We start from the raw sequence: 23,816 nt of genomic DNA, 5'->3' as shown, positions 1-23,816 counted from the left end.
TCTCACAGACATAGAAGCAGGTGCAGACTGATTACCTATGGGCGTCGACACAGAAGTTGTGTCTGGCAGATCCTTTACAAAAGCTACTAATAGTATTGACAGCCCCTGTCCATATACTCTCGTAAAGCATATGGGCATAACAGAGAAGGGTCCCTTGCTCGGGACCTCCCTCTATTAGCCAAAGCGCTTTGGAGGACTCTGAGCGACCATGAATTACATGGTTGCCCATTCCTTGAAATAAATACTTTTTCCCCTTGTGATAACTGCCATCGTAGCCTGACAATGATCTTATCGACGAGGTAGCTGAAAAATGAAAAATGGTTGTCCAGATAAGACATTCCCTTTAATTATATGAACCATACAATAGGCACCTTGTAAATTGCTATAAACTAGTATTAGTTAATTAGTAAAAACACATTTGAGATGGGCTCTTGGCAGGCATATAAGTAGCTACTAGGTCACCAGACATGACTGCTAAACTGGAGGATCACCATTTATACTACACAACTGTATCACCAGGTATGCACAGCAGGCTAAACCACTGAATCAAGAGGACCTGGTGTGTATAGCAATTAGTATCTCTCACAATGCCATAGAGTTACCAAGGACCAATCAAAATGTTGCTTAGTCACCAGGTAGGGGACATTGGACTAGTGGGTCATCAAAGACTCAAAATCTTCACTAGGACACCAAAGACTAAACACTGAATATATATATCACAGTGTTATCAGGCTTGGTAGAGTATATAATTGTGCCAGGGAATTTTTACAATGCTGTTATTTTATATTTATTATGTGTTCCTTTTTCCGCTTTGACTTGTCAGTCCATTCTGAACACACAAAAAATGATAACAAAAAGGATATATACAATATAAATGTTATGTAGTGTATTTTAACATTAGAAGCCTCCAATAATTCCATCACATAATTAGCTGAAATAACATTGGTTATACATTTGGTTAATAGGCCATTACAGGCCCATATTAATAGGCCCATTTTCACTGGAAGCAATGTTTTTCTCATATCTTGTTTCATATTCTTACCTAATACAGCAAGCTGAATCTCTCCATTGCTGATAATCCACATTCCCATACAACAGTTGCTTTCATTGCAGTGTATCTTTCCTGGTTCTGTTATGTCTCCAAATCGAGCCATAGGTAACCCAACAGAATAGGATGCATTATCAAGTATGGCACAGGATATGCCTTTAAGATGAACATCTGGGGAAATGCAAAAATCGCAAGATTAAAGTGTTGGCATGCATTATCTTCCTATGCCCAATGATAATCCTTACCTTGCAGGAAAGCACAGAAGAGGATCAAGTGAATGATGAAGTTCAATTCTGTATGAGGCATTCCTATCAGAGGTAATGTAGGTTCTACGAAAGTTTCTCAGTATTCCAGATCATTGGTAATGGTCCTTACTGTCCAAATTTTCCTTCAAAAATACCTATTCTCTTATTGTTTCGTCTATATTTATTTGATTTCTAACTTCCTTCTCTCATCATTGATTCCTGTAGATTTTGTTCCTCACTTAGCTCCTTTCTAAACCTTAGCCAGCAGGTCTGGGATGGGAGGATAGAAATCTCAAGGATACCAAACAAGAGGCGTATCTTGGCCATTGCGATATGCTGGGGGAGTGTTGTTCTGGGAACATTGTGAAGGAGGAAAGGACCCTACAGTCAGTGGGCACAAGAATACAAACAAGTGATGATTAGAAGAAAAAAACATAATGTGCTAATATGTATAACATACATAGAGAGGTGAAAGTCAAATAAAATACTAGAATATATAGTATATCACGTTAACATATTATATATATATATTTATATATATACATGTTATGCGGGTAATAATGCCACGCTTTGGTAGTGATAGGGAGCTAGGCAATATATCAGCACAACTACAAACCATCTGGGCATTTTACACAAACAAGAATGCATTGATAATGGTGTTCGGACTCACACACATGAACATATTATTCATCCGTGTGGTACGAATACGGTGTCCATTGAATTCCATGGGCCTATACTGTACTCAATTGTAAATGGAAGCGCACAGAGTCCCATGAGAACCTGTAAAAAAGTAAATGTGGCATTCTCCATCGCAAACCATATTACGGAGGTTTTCTCCCCTTGAGACACGTGGGGAGAAAATGGCAGCAATGCAGTCCTTATTGGTCCGTAATACAGACCCGTAGGGATTCTGTGTGCCGCTGTACGGGGTCAGTGTGTGCATAGCACGTGTACATGAGTCCCAAAAAACAGTAAGTAGTCAGTGGTAGGTGTTAGTGGGAGGTGCCACAGGTCATTGATGAACATAATGCAGCCTACACCACAGCCCACAGTCCCGTTGTAGTGATTGTTACCTCTGCAAGCATATTCAACAGATGTTATTGCACCAGGGGCGGACACAGTGGGCATAGGGTGCATCATTTGACAATCCCTGAAGTCCTGGGAACCCACATCTTGAATCCCTATACCACACTAGGTGCCTGAACCTATAGAAAGGCAGTTGTATTGCCTAGTTTATTGATTGGGCAGTGTTATTTGGGCACTGTATAGTACACATGACCAAGGGTGGCCCATAGAATGCATGCAATTCAACCTTGCGCTCTTCAATAGCACGAGGTATATTTGAGTCATACCCACACTTGGCGAATATTTTATGCATCTGCGAAGGAAAATTCTGGCAATTTTTGATGGAGCTGGAAACCCATTCAGAGAATGTATTTGGGTAATGCAATTGTTATAGAAGCAGTAACAGCATGAAGACAGGAACAGATCATTAAGAATTAGACACATTGATACACCTATAACCCTATGTATGGAGCAATACACGACAATAGTTAATCTTATTGAAGAATATGGAAGAATGGATTTTTATACCGTCAGAACTGCTTGTCTCAGCGCTTTGGCCTTTATTTATCATTGAATTATCTTAACATATTTTGTTAAAATTATCCTAAACATTCATTTACCTGGTGGGAGCAATAAATGTCTTCATCCTCGACACCAGACACTTTCGACACCTAGCCCACCATAGTCTCTATATAGGATAACCAGTGTCGGACTGTGGTTCCTTGGGTCCATCAGAGGAAATAATCTGAGGGTCCACCCTCCATCTATATGGAACATGTACATGTCCACTTTTAATTTGATCATAGTCCTTGTCACAATGCGGGGTGTGGACCCACTGGGCCGTACCGCGTAGCGGAATGGCAGCTGGCCAAACAGGTAAGTACAGAGTTCAATTAGTTTAGAAAGGGTAACTGAGGCAATCGTAGGCAGTAGAGAGGCAGGCACGTCCAGGACCAGGCGGCGGGAAGTCATCAGGTGAGGCGTAGCAGATCAAGCGTAGACTGTAGCACAGCACGGCAACAGCACAGCACGGCAATAGCACTAGGTAGCACGGAAACAGGATACGGGATACAGGAGCAAGGTACACTGGGAAACTGGAAGACACTGGGAGACCATAAGCACGACAAACTAAGGGAAACGAACAACGCTCTGGCAAAGAGCAAGAGGACAGAGCCCTTTTTATAGCCCATGGCATCCTGGGCTAGATTGCAGACTTCCTGCAAAAATGCGCGCACTGGCCCTTTGAGGCCCGCCGGAGACATTCACATTCAAGGTCACAGGAGGACGACGCTGCAGCGAGGTAAGATGTCCATGGCCTCGGCCGTCGAGGTTAACGACCGAACGACGGACCGTGGCCATAGACGTTACAGTCCTAGTTGTTATCATTGTATACACAGGACATTTCATCAATAAGGTCTAATAGGTAATTTGTCTTGATCCCAAAAGAAATAGACCCTCGTGACATGTGATTGGCTCCAAAGTGACCTCCAAATGGGATTGTCTTCGTCTGGACCTCTAGGGCCCATTATTGTGTCGGAGCCTGGGCCCACCAGAGGATCCTCTGGTTCTCTGGTTGGCCAGTCCGAGCCTGAAGATAACTACCCTCCTCACTAAACAACAGGTAATCTATCTTCCTCCTCCCTACTAGAACACAGGACACCTACTCACCATTAAACATGACGCCACCTACTTTCTCCAACAGAAACCACCTGTTCAGGTCTTGTTCACACGGTGCAGATTTGACGCAGATTCTGCTTGAATTTTTTAAGCCAAACCCAGATTTGGATCCAGGTAAGGAGACACTTTTAGGCCTTCCTTTATATTTTTTTTACTGTTTATGTTCCGTTCCTGGTTTGAGCCACTAAGTGAATGACACTCTTTATGGGTGCACTACATATGTGGCCACTTTCCGATAGGCACTGCTTATGGGAGGTAACATCTCGCGGACATTGGTGCTGTTATCTGGACTATACACATTCAAATATTTGAACGGCAATTTTTAAGTATGCCCTTTCTTGCTGGCACTTTTTATAGGGCATTATTTGTCTTGTCATCTATGGGTGACACTGCTTATTGGACACTCTCTCAATGTGACATTGGCTCTGTTATACAGGCACATGTCCAAATGCAGCAACTACCTCCTGCTTTTGATGTACTTATTCTGCACATCCTAGTGCAGAAATGGCTTAATGTGGCACAGTGTCAAAGGGGTTAGTGTCCAGTGATTATGCCAGATTGCAGAGTGAAATCTCACGTTATTGCTTCTAATTTGTTCTTGTAGGGGCATGTGATATCACACTTGCATAATTGCATCTAGCCCATTAGTTCCCCTTCACATCACGTTTATAAACTACGTTAATGGTGTATGCCAGGAAAGCTCCCGACAAACATGATAAACGTGTCCATAGAACTCTATTAGCCTGACGTAGGGCAAAAAAGTGTCATTTTGTCTTCTATTGGGTTGTTATATCTATTGTAGACTACGCTATTCCATCCCGAGGGTTCCCGCAAAAAACGTATACTGTGTGGTATACTTTTTTTTAACATGGGAGCCTATGGGTGATGGATGCCACTGTTGGGCATTCGTCACAGGTATCCATCCATATACAGTTAGGTCCAGAATTATTTGGACAGTGACACAAGTTTTGGCATTTTAGTGGTTTACCAAAACATATTGAATATTCAGTTCTATAATCAATATGGGCTTAAAGTGCAGACTCAGCTTTAATTTGAGGGTATTCACATCCTAATTTGAGGAAGGGTTTAGGAATTACAGCTCTTTAACATGTAGCTGCCTCTTTTTCAAGGGTCCAAAGGTAATTATCTCAAAAGCTATTTAATGGGCTGCATGGGTTATTCCCTCGTTAATCTATTATGCATTAAGCAGGTAAAAGGTCTGGAGTTGATTCCATGTGTGACATTTGAATTTGGAAGCTGCTGCTGTGAACCCACAACATGAGGTCAAAGGAGCTTTCAATGCAAGTGAAACAGACCATCGTTAGGCTGAAAAAAAAAATGAAGAAATCGATCAGAGAGATAGAACAAATGTCAGAAGTGGCCAAATCAACAGTTTGCTACATTCTTGAAAAAAAAAGCGCACTGTGATCTTGTGAACCCCAAAAGGCCTGGACGTCCACGGAAGACAACAGTGGTGGATGATCGCAGAATCCTTTCCATGGTGAAGAAAAACCCCTTCATAACATCTACCCAAGTGAAGAACAATCTCCTGGAAGTAGGTGCATCAGTATCTAAGTCTACCATAAAGAGAAGACTTCATGAGAGCAAATACAGAGGGTTCACCACAAGGTGCAAACCATTAATCAGCCTCAAAAATAGAATGGCCAGATTAGACTTTGCCCAATAACATGTAAAGAAGCCGCCCATTTCTGGAACAACATTCTATGGACAGATGAAACTAAGATCAACCTGTACCAGAATGATGGGAGGAAGAAAGTATGGAGAAGGCTTGGAACGGCTCATGATCCAAAGCACACCCCATCCTCTGTAAAACATGGTGGAGGCAGTGTGATGGCATGGGCATGCATGGCTGCCAAGGGTACTGGGTCACTGGTGTTTATTGATGATCTGACTGAAGACAGAAGCAGCCGGATGAATTCTGAAGTGTTCAGGGATTTACTTTCTGCTCAGATTCAACCAAATGCAGCAAGGTTGATTGGACGTCGCTTCACAGTACAGATGGACAACGACCCAAAACATACTGCGAAAGCAACCCAGGAGTTTTTTAAGGCAAAGAAGTGGAATATTCTGCAATGGCCGAGTCAATCACCAGATCTCAACCCGATCGAGCTGCATTTCACTTGCTTAAGACAAAACTTAAGGCAGAAAGACCCACAAACAAGCAACAACTGAAGACAGCCGTAGTAAAGACCTGGCAAAGCATCACAAAGGAGGAAACCCAGGGTTTGGTGATGTCCATGGGTTCCAGACTTCAGGCAGTCATTGCCTGCAAAGGATTCTCTACAAAGTATTAAAAAAACACATTTTATTTATGGTAATGTTTTAATTTGTCCAATTACTCTTGAGCCCCTGAAATGAGGAGGCTGTGTAGAAAAATGGTTGCAATTCCTAAACGTTTCACAGGATATTTTTGTTCAACCCCTTGAATTAAACCTGAAAGTCGACACTTCAATTGCATCTCAGTTGTTTCATTTCAAATCCAATGTGGTGGCAGCAGATCCCAAATCATGAAGATTGTGAGACTGTCCAAATAATTCTGGACCTAACTGTATGGACAGTTATGGTGCGGGAGCTTTCTGCACATCCGCTCTGCCTGGGAACATATATGAACAGTGACATCATAAGATTTCCCAGGGCTGGAGTCCCCAGGCGATGTATACCACTGTATGCCATACAGTGGGATATGTTACAGCCTTCTTACAGAGGTATAGAAGGCAAAATCGTAATGAATGGGGGACTATAAATTGGGACTTTTCCTTCTACCAAACATTTGGGATGTTGCCCAAGTCCAGATTTGTCGATTGTTGCGTTGTTTTCATTGCTATTGCCATGTATGATATAATATCTAAAGTTATGTTACTGTCACTTTAAGAAAATGGATGAGGGTCTGTTTTGAATTCGGCCTCCTTCACACTTCAGTATGAAAATACGGATCATATACGGATGCGCAATACGGATCTGTTCTTTGACAATTTGTTTTGTTTTTGTTTCCATATGTTGTTATGCATTGTCTGTTTTACATCTGTATTTGTTCTGTTTTTTTGTTCTGTTTTTTGTTAAAGGTTCAACCATTTTTTTGCTGTTTTTGTAAGCTTGCTGAAATACGGATGTAAAAAAATGGAACAAATATGGACATGTGCACTATGCAAAAACGGAACATACATTTTTAAAATCAACCCATTGACTTCTATGGGCAAAGAATGGTCCCATTATGGATTCGTTGGAATATGCTGCATATTGAAAAAAAAAAAAAAAAGTATGCGCAAAAAAAGTGTGTATAAAAAGTTTCATTGACAGGAATTCCAAGATATGAAAATCTTCAAACTTAAAGTCGAAGGGGGTGGGTGAAATGTCACTTAGGCCTCATGCACATGACCGTAATTTGTATCCACAATTGCGGATAAAAATACTGATCCATTTATTTCTTTGGACCACGCACACCTTCCCGTATTTTTTCAGGTGTGTTTCTCGGGCCGTAGAAATGACCCGCAAAAAATAGGGCATGTCCTATTTTTTGCATTTACGGACTGTTCTCTTATACCTTATAAAGTGAGCACGGCCCGCAAATACAGGTGACAGTCCGCGGCCCATCCGTGGAGGATTTACTGACCGTAAATACTTCACAGATGTGTGATGAGGCCTGAGGGTGTATTCGCTCGTGCAGGTATTGATCAGGTTTTGTTCAGGTTTTTTATGCAGTTTTTAAAGCCAAAACCAGAAGTTGATTCCAACAAGAGAAGTAGCATGTGTCCTTTACACCTCTTGCACACGACCGAGTTCGGGCCGTGAAAAACGGTCTGAAAAAAACGGCTGCGAATAAGAAGTTCATGTCACTTCTTGAGCCGTTTTTGGAGCCGTTTTTCATTGACTCCCAAATCGTACGTAAAAAAACGCCACGAAAAAACGCGAGTTGCTAAAAAAAAACTTCGGAAAATCAGGAGCTATTGTCCCTTGAAAACAGCTCCGTATTTTAAGATGTTTTTGGTTAAGCGTGTGAACATACCCTAAGGCCTCCTGCACACGCACACGCTGCATATTTTGTTGCTGAAATTTTTGCCACTGAAAATCAGTTCCATTCATTTGAATGTGGTTGTTTCTGCAGCAAGCATAAAATCTGCAACAAAATCTGCACTCTTAGGGCTTGTTCACACATAACAGAATTTCTGCAGAAATGGCGTATTTTTCGGATGGCAGCATGTCAATTCCTGCTGCAAAAGTGGACAGGATCGCTGCGTTTTTCAGACGAGATGTCACCATCTCACAGCATTGAGAAAAACGCAGCAAAATCTGCACCATTTTCTGCAGTAAAAAATGCAGGAAATGGTGCGGTTTTTCCGCGGTGGAATGTCTGCTAGGTGTAACGGAAATGCTGCAGAAATTTTCTGCAGCAATTCTGTTACGTGTGGACAAGCCCTTAGGCCTTATTCACACGAACGTGTGCGTATTGTGCGAGCAAAAACCGCTGCGTTTTTTGCACGTTGCAGTTGCTTGTGTCATCAGTATGTGCTGCGTGGCCGCGTGATTTTCACGCATATGCCATGCTTATGACACTCAGTTTTGAAGTTTAGACAAAGAAATGAAGGAAGTGCTTTTATTTTTTCCTTCATTCCTTTATCTACTATTGCGCGAATAACGCCCGTCACACGGAATTGCTTCCGTGTGCCGTGCGCAATTTTCACGCACCCATTGACTTCAATGGGTGTGTGATGCGGGAAAAACGGCCAAGTATAGGAAATGTCGTGAGTTTTACGCAGCGGAGATAGGCTGCGTGAAAATCACGGACTGCCTGAATGGCCCCATTCACTAACATAGATCCGTGTGACGCGCTTGATTTTCACGCACGTATCACGGACGTAATACTCGTTCGTGTGAATAAAGCCTTAGGGTATGTGCACACGATAACGTCAATTACGGCTGAAATTGCGGAGCTGTTTTCAGGAGAAAACAGCTCCTGCATTTCAGACGTAATTGCTCGTACTCACGTTTTGCGAGGCGTCAATTACGGCCGTAATTTGGAGCTGTTCTTCATTGGATTCAATGAAAAACGGCTCCATTTACGTACCAAGAAGTGTCCTGCACTTCTCTGACGAGGCTGTTATTTTACGCGCCGTCTTTTGACAGCGACGCGTAAAATTACAGGTCGTCGGCACAGTACATCGGCAAATGCATTGAAATGAATGGGCAGATGTTTGCCGACTTATTGGAGCCGTGTTTTCAGGCGTAATTCGAGGCGTAAAACGCCCCCATTACGCCTGAAAATAGGTTGTGTGAACCCAGCCTTAGCAAATCATACCTTGTCTTTTGTCCGTTTTCTCAACCAAGTAGGAAATAGTGCCACCTAGTGTCTTACCTGGAAAATGCAAACTTGGGTAGCTGGAAATTTGTGACCCAGCTGTTGACAATAAGGTGGATCCTCATAATTGGGTAGAGTCAGCACATGTGTATAAGAAGATCAGGCGGCTTATCGTATAGTATGTGGGTTTTCCAAAGCCAGGAGTACGAGAGTGACGCAGAGACAATCTATAGGTGCCCTTTAACTGTATGTGCCCCACCCTTTTGATGTCCACGCCTGTGTTTTTTTTGTATGTGTACAAGGATTGCTTTATGATGTAGAATATTAGTATCTAGTGAAAGTTTCCTGTAAGTATAAACATGAGTAATTGTGGTGTTTCCATAGATCATATAGGGCTCATTGTGCAGGTCTGTGTCTCATATAATGTAGTGTATGATGGTGAGTTCTGTTGAAATCTCATCTGGAGGGTCATGTAGACTACTAAATTTATTCTTTAGGTTTGTTTTTGCTTGGGGAAACGCCAGGTAGAATATGTATGAAGCCACAAGTTGTATGTGAGCTCTTATAGTAAAGGCAAATTAAAATTTGCTGATTCTTGGGGTATGTTCAAATGCAAAATATGTCTGAAATTACGGTCGAAAACATCTCCTGAATTTCAGACGCTTTTGAAAGTACTCGCGTCTTTTACGGACGTAATTGGAGCTGTTTTTCATTGGAGAAAAATTGCTCCAAAAACGTCCCAAGAAGTGATGGCTGGATTACGTCTGAAAATAGGTTGTGTGCACATACCCTAATAAGTGCGTTTTCTGCATTTTTGGTGACTTGTCTAATCCTCTGTATCTTCTAACCAGCGCTGCTAATGTCATACACATGTTTGTATGATAACCCTAGATTTGGAGACGTGTTTGAGGGCAGATATGTCCTTCCACTCCTCCCCCCCCCCCCCCCCTTCATTGCCATAACTAAGGTGCTACAGACCGCGCATTAAACAAACTGCGTTCTCGTGCTGCAGTGGCTGAGAACAGTCCCACGTGCAGAGGCCGATGGCGGCGCAGTTTTGTTGGTAGTTTTAGGCTCTGTTCACACTGAGTTTTTTTTTTTTTTTTTTTTTTTTGCAGGCACAAGTTTTGAGGCAGATTTTTATCTGCTTGCTGTGTTTTTCGCCTATGGCCATGGGCAAAAAAAGCCACGAAATACGCTTTCTCTGCCTCCCATTTGAGGTCAGAGACGTTAAAAGCCCGAAGATGGGGCATGTTGCTGCTTTTTCCCGTGAGATGTTTTTTCTGCTTGTGGGGAAAAAAAACTCCTCCCATTGAAATCAATGGGAGGCATTTTCAGCCGTCGTTTGGCATGTTTTACGATGCTGTCTCCATATCAAAAAACTGTGTGAACAGGGCCTTACAGTGTTACTGGCAAAATTGTGTAGCCATTGCATGTAGTTTTAGCCCCATCTGGTTGCCTCAGCATGAGAACACACCCTTAAGACTTCAGCACACGCCAGATTCTTCAGTGGACAAATCTGAAGTGTATTCTGCGTCCAAAATCCGAGGTTGAGCCTTGGGGTTCTACTGTGGTTTGGCCGTTTACAGATGTGTTGTTTTTTTTTTGCACACCGATAATCCCACTGGGGATAACCTGCTTGTGGCTTCCGATGCTGTTTTTGAGGTGGGATACGCTGCGTAAACCGTGTCCAGAAGTGACAATGGCTTGGTTTTCTATTGACCTCAATGGGAGCTATGTTACTGACCGAATTCATGGCGATGTGGAATGGGAATCCGAATTCTAATCTGTGAATAACTTCCCTGTGTAAATGTGAATAGAGTAGGACCGCCCATTGGACACTTAAGCTTAGAAAGAGCAGGGATTTAACCTCTAAAATTACAAATTCTACTGTCTTTACTCCCAAGGATATATATCCATCTGCTCAGCTCTTTGTGCTCTATATAAATGAAGACCAGTCTGTGGGCAGCATTTTAATTTGACTGGTTCACATTAAAGGGGTTATGATGCCCAGTCTACAGATTTGGTTGCTATACCTTTTTACAGGCTCAGTAATTTTGTAATGTGCCAGTACCTAATAATAATTATCACTGATTTTAAGTAAGTCTGAACTTGTGCTATATGCATTCTAACTGAGCATTACTAAAAGAAGCTTCATGAAACATGGACTACAGAAGTCCTCCCCACCCCCAACTATTTGATATTCTTTATCCCTTGTTTTTAGGACACCATGCCTAGAAAATCTGAAGTTTCCGTTCCTCAAAGGAGTCACAGGTACTCTCTCAGGGTGACTCTTAAGAAAGCGGACTATCTCTCTGAAACCAGCGAGTCTGAAGAGTACAAAAGCAGCTCTTCATCTTCAGACTCCGAAGCAGAGCAACCGCCAGCAGTGCCCCAAAATGATTCTGAAGAAGAACCTCCAAATGAATTTTTACAAAGAAGAGCCAAGAACATCAAGGATAACAAGGCCATGGTTTGTCCTAGCATATTGAGTTGTATTGCTACTAATATGTCGACTATTAATCTGGCTATTCTGACCTCGTTTCACCTTCTCGTTTCTCCCAGTTGCAAAAGAAAAGTAGTTCCATGTGACAGAAGGCTGTCAGCAACTTTTTTTTTTTTTTTGTGTATCTTGTACATTAATGGCATCAACACAGGATATGCCTTTTGGGGGCTGGTACTAAAGACAGGGCCTTGCGCCAACATCTCTCCATTAAATTCAGTGGGAAAGTAGCCGCTTCGAATTGGTGAGCAAGGGTCATGCGGACCCCATTCTCCTTATGGGTGTAGATCCCACATATAAGGTACTTGTGGCAAGTCCTGTGGTTATGCTTTAATTTTCCTGATCCACAGAATGGTGGAGGGAGGGGGATTTAATCTCAGTGAGCCTTCACTTCACATGTTCTCTAACCATATGAACACTTAAACCCACTCCTACGTAACTGGATATTCTCCTAAAATAAGTATTATCTCTATATATACAAAAGTAGGCAAGTCACCGTCCTTATAAAAGATGGAATTGTCTTCTGTAGAGAAATTGTCTTCTAGGTATGCATTGCTCAATAGATGTAACGTCCGCTTCTATCCTTGGCATTCTGCAGCTTGCCAAACTTATGGCAGAATTGGAAAAGCTCCCAGGACATCTGGAGCCAGAGTCTACTGAGCAGAATGGCAACAACACGAGGGTAAGACTGTCCACCAATTGAGTTCTAAAATCTGTCGGAGGCTGCTAAGAAGTAAATAAATACTCCAGGCAAAACCTATGCAGTTATGCCCAGATTGCCAACAATTTCTGGCACATATCAAACAAAATGCCATGGCCCTGTGGCATCTTCTAACGTTGGCAGGCTTTTTTTTTTTTAAATACAGAAAAATGTATTCGTTTGTGTACCTGCGGCTTGAAAAACTTGAGCAGCCGGAAGCCATTCCTAGGGTCACTACTCTTCAGTATCACTGCCCACAACTTCTGACCCCCTTCCTGATCCTGTTGTGTTTGTTATAATGAAGCATTACAGCTGTGTGGATTATACACAATGTAACTTATTTTACATGTAATATTTAGCAGGGCTCTGTGTGATCCAAATTCTGCAGGACAGGCAGAGGAGACTTTGTGCAGAGTTCTAGTGACCTTGTCCTCCTTTCTGACTGCTGCTGGTGTCTCCTTATCACAGACTTGTGTCATTATAGCCATTCAGGAGGTTTAACCCTTACCCTGTCTTCCTGAAATCACTTACTGCGGGATAAGGGTTAAGCCTCCTGACTTCTGTGCTGACCACCACCTCCCATTGATTCAATAGGCAATCTGTATGTTTAGATGTCGTAGACCTTTTCGAGGAATTCAATTTACCATTATCCCTGTTTTATAGGGCTCATTCATGTACGGATCTGACGTACCTCAAACTGCAAATCCGAGACAAGCCTCACATTTCTGCTGTGGATCCTGCAGTAAATATGGGTTGGATTTTTTTAACATGTCAGAAGTTCTGATCAGTGGGCATCCAAGCACTAAGACTCCCACCAATCGCTAAAACAAAGCGGCAGAAGTGCTCGGGTGAGCGCTGTGCTGCTTAGTTGCGTATTGGCTTTCCAGAAAAGCTTAGTGGTGTACACTTTTTATTGAGCCACCCCCCCCCCCTCCTACACCACTTACTCGGCTTTCCGAGAGAAGCCGATCAGAAACTAGGCAGCACGCCACTCGCACCTTCGTTTTAGCGATCAGTGGGGGGTCTCAGTGCTCTGACCCCCACAGATCAAAACTTCTGACACGTCAAAAGTTTATTTGAGCAGTTTAGTTACCCTTTAAAGACTGACTCGTGCACGAGGGATGTTGAGGGGCCATGAGGGCTGACAAAGCGGCTACAGAGTGTAAATATTTGCCCAGCCCTGCTGTTTACTAACGTGCCGGTCTGTGGAAGAGCATTGCAGTACAGCATGAAGAGACAACCAGAGGCAGGAGTATGTACATTAATGTGCTCTAATTATACTAATGAAAGCTCTTCCAAAGTGTGGTAGGTTTCTTTTGGGGGGTGTGGGGGGAGGGGTTTCTCCCTCATTTTTGTACTTTGGCATCCCTACTAAGACCTGACTAAAATAGGTCCAACTACAGCTTAAATATGTGGGGCCCCTTGATTTTGTGAAATGGTTAGGCCCCATACTGCTGCACTGCCTTAATGGCGGCCCTTGTTGTGCCTAGTGCATGGCCTTAGGGGGTGAGAAATACAGGGATTCAGGTAGTGTGTTGAGGAAATCACTGGTGGTAGTTCTGCAACATTCACTCTTCATTGTATGGTAACGTGCCTGAACTTTGACATTTTTACTTAGAAGTACAAAAGACGTCTTCGTGAATCTCTTCCTAACGTTGAACCTAGGAGAAATCCAGAGAGAGCCACTCGACGTATGACCCGCTCTATGGGAGGTGTGCCGCCTCAATCTCCGGAAAAAGAAGAAAAACAGCAGAGTCTTGAGAATCAATTATTGGAGGAAGTAAGAACCTACTCAGTGCTGACAAGCTTCTGCTAGTTCTATACGCTACTGTTAAAGGGGCTATGTGGAGATGAAAAATTATTAGCAGTGCCGTCACTGCAGTATGTGAGTGCACTCGCTAATATACATTTCAGTCATGCTGATTGTGAGATTTGTGTTTTTTTTTAATTTTTATTTATATATATATATATATATATATATATAATTTTAGCCATGGCAGGGAAACAGAAGTCTAGCTGCAGTCTTCCTTCATGACTCTTTCACGTGACCGGCCCCGCTGTAATCTGAATGCTGTACTAATGCTCCTGCCTGTACAACGGGGCCAGTCACATGAAGAGTTGTGTTGTCATGAAGGAAGACTGCAACTAGACTTCTGGTTCCCTGCCAGGGTTCTAAACTATTAATCTCTGGATCCGTGTGACCAGGGATCAGAATGTATATTAGCGAGTGTACTCACGTGCTGCAGTGAGTACAATAATACTTTATGGTCCACACAACTCCTTTAATAATCTTGCTCTAAGCTTGGATTATTTTTGAGCCTGATTGAGGGATATATAGATATAAACTGGTGACAGAGCCTCTTTAAAACACACACATATATGTGCCCTATCTCCTACCTAATCTGATAGGTGTCGTAATGTAGACAAGTGTTTTTGCTCAAAAATGATCGTTTTTCAAAATAAAAGTTTATGAACCATTCTAGGTTTATGCTAATTAGTTCTTAATGACCAACTGGGCGTTTTTTAAGTTTGACCAATCGGCGTCATACACTTCTCTTCGTTCATGCCCAGCTTGTTTCACTGCACAGCGTGATCTCGTGAGTTGACTCTGTGATGGGACTTCCTCCCACAGGTTCTTCATCGGAGCCATGGAAGACTGAACAGACATCACCTCTGCTGGAGGTGATGTCTGACCCTTCCATCGCTCCGGTGAGGGACCTGTGGGAGGAAGTCCTGTCACAGCGTGCTCTTGCGAGATCACTCTGTGCAGTGAAACAAGCTAGGCTGGATTGAAAAAGTGTATGACGCTGATTGGTCAGCATCCTACACTTCTCTTTACAACACCCACTTGGTCAAACTTAAAAAGATATTATTTTTTTGTTCTTGTCCACAAAATAACAAACAAGTGTCAGATATGTCGCATGATGGACAACCGTGCCTGACGGAACCCATTGACTTTAATGGTTTCTGTCACTTTGCTGGACAAAATAACTGAACCTCCGATGCAAATGTCAACCGGGCCTAGTGTATTACACTTTGTCAAAGATCTTAAAACATCCATGAAAGATTCAAGCAGGCTTAAAGTGAAGCTCTAATATATTAAATGTTGCTTTTCTTCTAACAGAAAAGGACCCCAAGAAAAAGGCGTTCCAGTCGGCTCAGCATTCACACCGTTCCCCATGTTGTGCGACCAGCGGAGGATATAACAGTAGATGAATTGAATAACGTTGCTGATAATGTGAAGGAGAAGGTGTACGACGCTGTGAATGTGAGAACCACTAAACGTCTGTCTGCTCACGCCATTAGGTTTTTAGGAAAGGATCTGGCTGCTTAACAATCCTATATTTTTAACCCTATTGCTGTAAACTGTTTGGAAAAATGTACACTTTCACATACATAAATACAACCATTCTTTAACCAGTTAGTGACTGCCCCATAGTGTTTTTACGTCTGTCACTAATGGGCCTTATTCCGATGCCATAGACTTTTTACGGCACTGCATTGGAATAAGTAAACAGAGCAGGGAGCTGTTAAACCTCCCTGCTCTCAGCTGCCAGAGGTAGCTGAGGGCTGGGGGCGTTCCTGCTTGACCGGGTGAGATTGATATTCGTATCGCTCTCGCCCGTTTAACCCCTCAGATGCGGTGCTCAATAGCGTGCGCAACATCGGAGTGGCCTTGGGGAGAGGGAGGGAGCTCCCTCTCCTCCCACCGACACCCGGTGATGAGATCACCGAGGGTCTGTCTCCGATAGCAGCCGGGGGCCTAATAAAGGCCCCCAGGTCTGCCTGTAGTGAATGCCTGCTAGGTCATGCCGGAGGCCTAGCAGAGGCCTGTCCACTTTACACGGACAGGCATAATACACTGCAATACAAAAGTATTGCAGTGTATTATAATGGCGATCGGATAATTGCATATTGAAGTCCCCTAGTGGGACCAGTAAAAAAGTAAAAAAAAAAAAAGCTTAAGTGAGAAAAAAAAAATGAAAAACCCCTTACAAACTGCTTTATTAACCCCTTAAGGACGCAGCCTGTTTTGGCCTTCAGGACACAGACAATTTTTTTCAAAGCTGACATGTTTCACTTTATGTGGTAATAACTTCGGAATGCTTTTACCTATCCAAGCGATTCTGAGATTGTTTTCTCATGACACATTGGACTTCATGTTACTGGCAAAATTTGCTCGATACATTACATTAAGTATTTAATTGTGAAAAACTCCAATTTAGCGAAAAATGTAAAAAAATTAGCATTTTTCAAAATTTATATGTATCTGCTATGTAGGACGTTACAAAGCTTAGAACTTTAGCAGCAATTTCTCACATTTTCAAGAAAATTTCAAAAGGCTATTTTTACAGTGACCAGTTCAGTTGTGAAGTGGATTTTAGGGCCTTATATATTCAAAACTCAGATAAGTCACCCCATTTTAAAAACGTTACCCCCTCAAAATATTCAAAACAGCATTTAGAAAGTTTCTTAACCCTTTAGACGTTTCACAGGAATGAAGGCAAAGTAGATGTGAAATGTTCATTTTTTTGTAACACAAAGTTTTACCAGAGAAATGCAACTCCATATATATTGCCCGGATTCTGCAGTCTTTAGAAATACCCCACATGTGGCCCTAGTGCCATTATTGACTGAAGCACAGGCCTCAGAAGCAAAGGAGCACCTAGAGGATTTTGGGGCCTCCTTTTTATTAGAAAATATTTTAGGCACCATGTCAGGTTTGAAAGGCTCTTGCAGTGCCAGAACAGTGGAAATCCCCCAAAAGTGACCCTATTTTGGAAACTATACCCCTTGAGGAAATTGTGAGCATTTTGACCCCGCAGGTTTTTTGCAGAAATTATTGGAAGTAGGCTGTGAAAATGAAAATCGACATTCTTTCAAAGAAAATTTAGGGCCTAATCTGCTTCCATAATGGCAAAGGAAGCCATTGTTAGGCCTCCTGTAGCCATAGTAGCAGTCGCCAGCCTTGCCATCGCATGGCAAGCTGCTGATTTCATACAAACCACTTTGATGCAGCGATTGCATTGGATCGCTGCATTGAAGGGGTTAATGGCAGGAATCGGGGCTAGCGCCGGTTCCTGCCTTTACAGTGGGATGTCCGCTGTAACACAGCGGACACCCACTGCTGATGACGCCGGCTAAGCTTCTGAGCCGGCGCCATCTTGCCGATGGTACCGGAAGCCTTTTGGGCCCCGCCAACGACGGGGCATAGGAGGATTTAATTGCTGGCAGACCGGGAGGTAAGTATAAGCCCTCTGATTGCTTTTGCAGCCACCGGCAACCCAGCAATCACGTTGCTGGGGTGCTGGTGGCTATAAACTCCTCACATGCTGCGATGTCTCTTGAACGCAGCATGTGAGAGGTTAATCGGTCGGATCCGAGGCTAGCTCCGGTCCTGGCCGATACCTTAGGGTGCCAGCTGTAATATACAGCTGTCACCCGGCAGTGATGTCGCTGGCTCAGCTCCTGAGCCAGCTCCATCTTTCACGTACAGTTACGTGGAATTGCGGGAAAACACTAGCTCCCATCACGTAAGTGTACGTGAAATTGCGGGAAGGGGTTAACAAACAAAATAAAGTAAAGTCACATTTGGCATCGCCGCGTCCGTAACGACCCCAAATATAAACTCATTACATATCTTAACCCGCACGGTGAACGTCGTAAAAAAAATAAAATAAAAAACCATGCCAAAATTGCTGTTTTCTTTGAATCCAGCCGAAAAAAAAAAAAAAAAGTGATCAAGAAGTCGAATCTACCCCAAAATGGTACCAATCAAAACTACAACTTGTCCCGCAAAAAAATAGCCCTCCTACAATTGCATCGGCGAAAAAATAAAAACGTTACGGCTCTTCAAATATGGAGACACAAAAAAATTTTGAAAAAAGTGTTTTCACTGTGTAAAAGTAGTAAAACGTACAAAAACTATACAAATTTGGTATCGTTGCAACAACCAACTGAATAAAGTTGGTTATACCACACGTTAACGGTGTAGATTTACAACGCAAAAAAGTGGCAAAATTGCGTGGGGTTTTTTTTCTATTTCTCCCCCCCCCCCCCAAAAAGTTAAAAGTTAATCAAATTCTAAGTACCCCAAAATTGTTCTATTAAAAATTACAACTTGTCCCGCAAAAAACAAGACCTTATACAACTGTCGACGCAAAAATAAAAAGGTTATAGATCATTGAATGAGACGATGGAAAAACTTAAAAAATGGCTTGTCATTAAGGTCTAAAATAGGCTGGTCATTAAGGGGTTAAAAAAATCCCAAGCTGACTGTGCATATGCCATAAATGTCCAGGATAAAGGGGAACTCCCACAAATAAGACATTACTCAACCAGCGTAGCTGCTTCAGTCCTCCGTTCCATCCTTAGCCTATTCTGTGACTTGTGTGCTCAATGCACTTGGCTGTATTTATTTTTATTTTTTTATACCTCTAGGGTTCCACATGTCATCAGTGCAGACAGAAAACTATAGACACCAAGACAAACTGTCGCAATAAGGAGTGTCGAGGAGTCCAAGGACAGTTCTGTGGGCCTTGCCTCAGGAACAGATATGGGGAGGATGTGCGGAAGGCTCTTCTAGATCCTGTGAGTAGAGAAAACAAACTTTGGATTCTGCGTTTGATCTATTATAGTGGCCTAATGCAGGTTGAATGTGATCTCCTCTACGTTTAATGTATTTACAGTATAACAGCTAAAACAAAAAGCCATGCAAATTAGTCATGGTGAGCATGCACTTCAAGATAGATATAGATTGAGATATATAATTCTCAAAAATACATAAGGCGCAAGCAGTGGTGGATTAAGTGGACCATAGGCCCTTGGCTGTTCCACAAACTTGGGCCCCCCCCTTCCCCCACCACCACTCTGCTGTGTCTATAGTGAACACCACCTTTTTGTGTGAGCATTGACAAATGGTTCTTACGATTACCCTTGTCAAAGGGCTGTGTCCCTACATACTGACAGTCTCCAACCATCGCTGACCGTATCACACTGTGTAGGGACACTTCCTCTTGACAATGGGAATGGTAACACTAATTTGTCTATGTCCTGGTTACACAGATAAGTAGAATACAAGGATTACCTGCAACAGACATGTCAGGATAGGTGACGGATCCCCCCTATAGATCCAGTGACTCACAAGTGACTTCTCTGATGGGAGCAATTTTCTTTTCTTCATCTGACGCAGACCATTTCCAGCCACTACAGAAGCACACCAATTTAGACACAGGCCCAGGACCATACATTAAAGGGGTTGTCCTTTTACTCAGACTAATTAATTTGGACAACACACAGGGTTTGGAGTTGTTAAATACTGGGGGAATGACTAACCCCGGGGTCCTTATCTCAGCCTGTGTACACACACACACGGCAAGGGGACTCGCGTTACTCTAGCACCCCGATGAGACGTAAATGTGCCCTCCGTGAGGTACATTTTGGGTAAGGCTAACACCGGCGGTAGCTGATAATGAAGATAACTTTAACGTTAAATATCTCAGCGAAAAAACAAAAACCATCTCAAAATAGAGTACGGCATTGTTTTCATATTGAAAATCGCTTTCAAATGAGCCGCCCACCCCACTGCCCCCAAGGGGGTGGGGTGTTTTTGTTTTTTTTGGCGTTAACCAGTAGATTTTATGACCCTATTCATTTCTACCAAATTTTAACACCCTACCTCAGGCCGTTCAAAAGTTGAGGGTTTTCCGGAACTTTTGGTGGGCACTGTATATGCCAGTACATTAGCCTGTGTGCTGATAGTTCACAGGCAGTTTTTAGGACATACCTGACTTGAGGGTCAGACCATTATCCAAAAGTAAAAATAAACTAAATACACAATACCCACCCGAAAAAGTTCCACACGCCATTGTCGTAACACTAGCCCTGACCTAATTACCCTAAAATGGACATGTAATATATCAATTTACGGTAGACCATGACTATCACAAATAAAAGGTCTATTTTTATGGTTAAACTATTACCAGAAAAAATTTGCTGAAAAGTGAAAGCCTTGTACTATTTTCAAACTAGAAGCCTGAAAATTCTAAAGTAGCAAAAAGGTGTATAAAAACCTGCATGGTCTACAAAAAAAAAAAAAAAAACGCAAAAATGTCGCTAGCCCAACAAATAAAATAGTTTTAGCCTAACTAACGCATGCTAAAAATTTAAACTGGCTGGCCCTGAAGGCTCTAAATAACCTAGTCCTGAATGGGTTGGACCTAATGGGTTGACTTAGTGTGTCCAAATGTTATAAAATGGACCAAAGCTTTAGACCAGATCTTTCAAGCGCCAGTCATGTAAATTACAGCTAAATCTTCCCAAATGTTAAATGTATGCAAGTAACAGCCCAAGAGACTAGATTCCATTGTCTTTGGCTCAAGTCTGCAACAAATACGCAATATGTCAATCCAGACTTACTGCACCAAAGACAGAAGTTTTATACAAAGGAATAGGAAATAAAGGTAGAACTTGGGCTTCATTCACATATCCCGTTCGGGCTCTATTCAGAATAGAGACCTGACTGACACAAACGGAAACCAAAAGCTTCCATCACCATTGACTTTCAATGGTGATGGATCTGGTGCCAATGGATTCCGTTTGTCTCTGTTGTGCAAGGGTTCCGTCATTTTGACTGAATCAATAGCCTCGTCGACTAAGCTATTGATTATGTCAAAACGACAGAACCCTTTCACAACTGAGACAAACCATTGGCACCAGATCCGTAGTTGAAATCAATGGTGATGGAAACCTATGTTTTCCGTTTCAGTCAGGGCTCTATTCTGATGGAAACCTCAGACGGAACGTTCGAATAGAGCCTGAACGGGATATATGAACTAAGCCTTTCACTTCTCCTTTCTCCTTGATTCAGTTCTTGCCCTGGGTCAAATCTGCACGAAATACATGTGGGTCCAGCCTTAGACTTCAAAGGAAAGGTCTGTTTGATAAATGATTCACAGCACCTATAGTAGGATGTTGAAAATGATCACTTCAGTGTTGTCACGATGATGAAACGAACCCACAGTTTATTATATTTGGTATGAACTAACTGCAGGCCTACCTAAAATGAGATGTGGTTTTATCTTCTCTAGAACTGGACTTGTCCACCATGCAGAGACATTTGTAACTGTAGTTTTTGTCGCCATCGGGATGGACGCTGTGCTACTGGCATACTTTTTCCTCTGGCGCGTTATCATGGCTACAGTGATGTTCATTCCTATCTTAGCAGGTAATATTTTTTTTTTCTGTATTCCGTTTAAACAAAAACGTGGAGTGTTACCAGTTACTTGTAATCTGACCTAAAGAGGGGACCATAAAGGGGTTAAAATGAGTTGGTTTTGTTAAAAAAAAAAATAAATTATAATTTTCGTTTTTAGAAAATATATTTTCATTTTTCTACCCTCCCTTTCCAGCTTGCGCAAAAGAAATGGTGAGGAGAGTGATGAAGATTAACAGTAGAAGAGGTCAGATGGAAGTACTGCATTTGTTCTTTGCCTTCTGTCTGTTTTTTTTAATTCAAGGTTAGGTTTGTCTATTTTATATATTTCACTTGTTTTTGTGTGAACCATAAAATCATTTTTACTTTAACATGTCTTCTTGTGTCTTTATTTAAAAACTTTTTTGTAAGGGGAGGATGGGGCAGGAAGATATGACATACATTGTACAATCTGGAGTTCTGATATCCTGTAGTCTTCAATCAGTGGTATGATGTCACCATCTGCAACAGTACTGATGAGGTAACGGTTATGCATCAAGGACTGTATTTAGGGTACATAGGAGTGTCAAAAGCTCCATGTTGGGCACCACATGCCATGAGCCTCAATTACGCTGTAAATCAATACAGAAAACACTCTAAATAATTGGGGTGCGAAGCAATGTCCAGCCGGGGCCAACAGATCTCCTAGTCTTGCTTTAAACAATGTTCAAACCAGTCAAACAGGCTTAGAATCAACCGTGGGGGTGAAGTTGTGTGCTTCACCTGTGGTGGCACAAAAAATGAGTGCAACAAACCAAAATCAATCAAGACGGATAGGAGGGGGAAGGTAGGCAGTCTAAAGAGGGGAAGACTCGAGTTTAAAGAACTCCGGGAAAAAAAATTTGCGCAGGTGACGACTGATGTTATGGGCTATTCTAGGTGCCAGGTTGTATACTGGAAACAAATATACAATTTGTTCATATTTTGGTGGAATCAAGAAGCTTCCCACAACAAAACTTTGAGTTTATTTTTTTGTAACTGTCCCCACAATCCATCCTGTATGTAGGAATAATTTCTTATAGAAACAATTTAATGCCATGGTAAGTTTAATTTCTGTAGGATGGTGTTTTCACTGAAGATGATTAACCCCCCCCCCCCCTCCACTTGGAAAGTGTGAATCAGTACTTGTGTCAAGATGGTCCAGGAAAGTGAGTGTAGAGCAGAAGTGACCCCTTGCTTGCAGATATTCTGCATCTGGGGGACATCCAAAAACCATGGGAAAGATTAGCATTCAATTCTTCACAACTAGGGCAAGCAGAGAGGGAGTGTATGCATAAGGTAACTCTGTATCAGTGAAATATACACCCTGTGGGTAACTTGAGTGCCTTGCACCAATAGGAGGCAGCTGGAAGATAACAGGGTGCTTTACGGAGGACATCCATAATGTTTTCTATGGACAAGCCTAGAAGGTATTTTACTGAAGTCAACATGCCTGATGAGGGTTTAATCTTTTGTTTGGTCTACTTTCTGTGTCATATCTTTTGTTAACAGCCAGGTCTTTTGTTTTGGGGAATATTACGGTCTCCCACCCCAGCAGTGAAAGTGTGTGTTTAAAACCTGGAAGGTCTGGAGATGGCATGCAAGCCTTAAGAGACATAGAAAGAGGGTTGAGGCACACAAATGCCTAGAGATCCTTCCAAGAGGCATTAGGGATGAATTTGAGATATATATATATCTCAAATTGGGCAGCCAGTGGAAGGGTCAGTGTATTTGGATGACCTGTATGTCCACTGCATAGAATACAAGTTTAAAGTATGACAATTCTATAGCTGGCAATCCTCATATTGGAAAACTTTAACACTGGGATTAGCCCATATACAATCACAGATGTATAAAAGACTCCCTGCGGTTGGATAAACTTTTCCTATACCTACACGCGTGCCTTAAGCACCGACTGTCTCCTATTCAATTCAAACAGAGCGTGTGATGGATGTGACTGGTCCTTAAAGATTCTGTTTGCCGTACCTCACATTTTCGCAAAAATACTTGTCGGTGCACAAGCGTCACAACC

The 23,816-nt window shown here is 42.3% G+C and overlaps 2 protein-coding genes across 5 annotated transcripts in view; one reads left to right on the top strand and one right to left on the bottom strand.

Annotated features, from left to right (window-relative positions):
* AMHR2 (anti-Mullerian hormone receptor type 2) overlaps positions 1 to 1,574 on the bottom strand; it is a 65,870-nt gene extending 64,296 nt beyond the window's left edge. For all 3 annotated transcript variants that reach the window (XM_075851847.1, XM_075851848.1, XM_075851849.1), the window contains exons 1-2: positions 1,294 to 1,574; positions 1,043 to 1,219 (exon numbers count right to left, since the gene is read on the bottom strand). In XM_075851847.1, the coding sequence (XP_075707962.1) occupies positions 1,043 to 1,219; positions 1,294 to 1,354 (238 nt within the window). In that variant the 5' untranslated portion in view covers positions 1,355 to 1,574. The remainder of the gene's footprint in view (positions 1 to 1,042; positions 1,220 to 1,293) is intronic.
* The window catches only part of LOC142742281 (cell division cycle-associated protein 7-like), a 35,130-nt gene extending 12,993 nt beyond the window's left edge, over positions 1 to 22,137 (top strand). The window contains exons 2-10 of one of the 2 annotated variants that reach the window (XM_075851850.1): positions 1,301 to 1,365; positions 4,061 to 4,149; positions 11,574 to 11,822; positions 12,451 to 12,534; positions 14,171 to 14,332; positions 15,677 to 15,820; positions 18,994 to 19,143; positions 21,642 to 21,778; positions 21,963 to 22,137. In XM_075851850.1, coding sequence (XP_075707965.1) covers positions 11,580 to 11,822; positions 12,451 to 12,534; positions 14,171 to 14,332; positions 15,677 to 15,820; positions 18,994 to 19,143; positions 21,642 to 21,778; positions 21,963 to 22,002 — 960 coding nt within the window. In that variant the 5' untranslated portion in view covers positions 1,301 to 1,365; positions 4,061 to 4,149; positions 11,574 to 11,579 and the 3' untranslated portion in view covers positions 22,003 to 22,137. Of the gene's footprint in view, positions 1 to 1,300; positions 1,366 to 3,808; positions 3,980 to 4,060; positions 4,150 to 11,573; positions 11,823 to 12,450; positions 12,535 to 14,170; positions 14,333 to 15,676; positions 15,821 to 18,993; positions 19,144 to 21,641; positions 21,779 to 21,962 lie in introns of those variants that run through there. The other variant, XM_075851851.1, reaches the window with a different exon arrangement.
* Positions 22,138 to 23,816: the final 1,679 nt, after the last annotated feature.

The sequence above is a fragment of the Rhinoderma darwinii genome, chromosome 2 (assembly GCF_050947455.1).
Source record: "Rhinoderma darwinii isolate aRhiDar2 chromosome 2, aRhiDar2.hap1, whole genome shotgun sequence".
In the NCBI taxonomy this organism is placed as follows: domain Eukaryota; kingdom Metazoa; phylum Chordata; class Amphibia; order Anura; family Rhinodermatidae; genus Rhinoderma; species Rhinoderma darwinii.
This window is presented reverse-complemented; position numbering and strand designations above follow the sequence as displayed.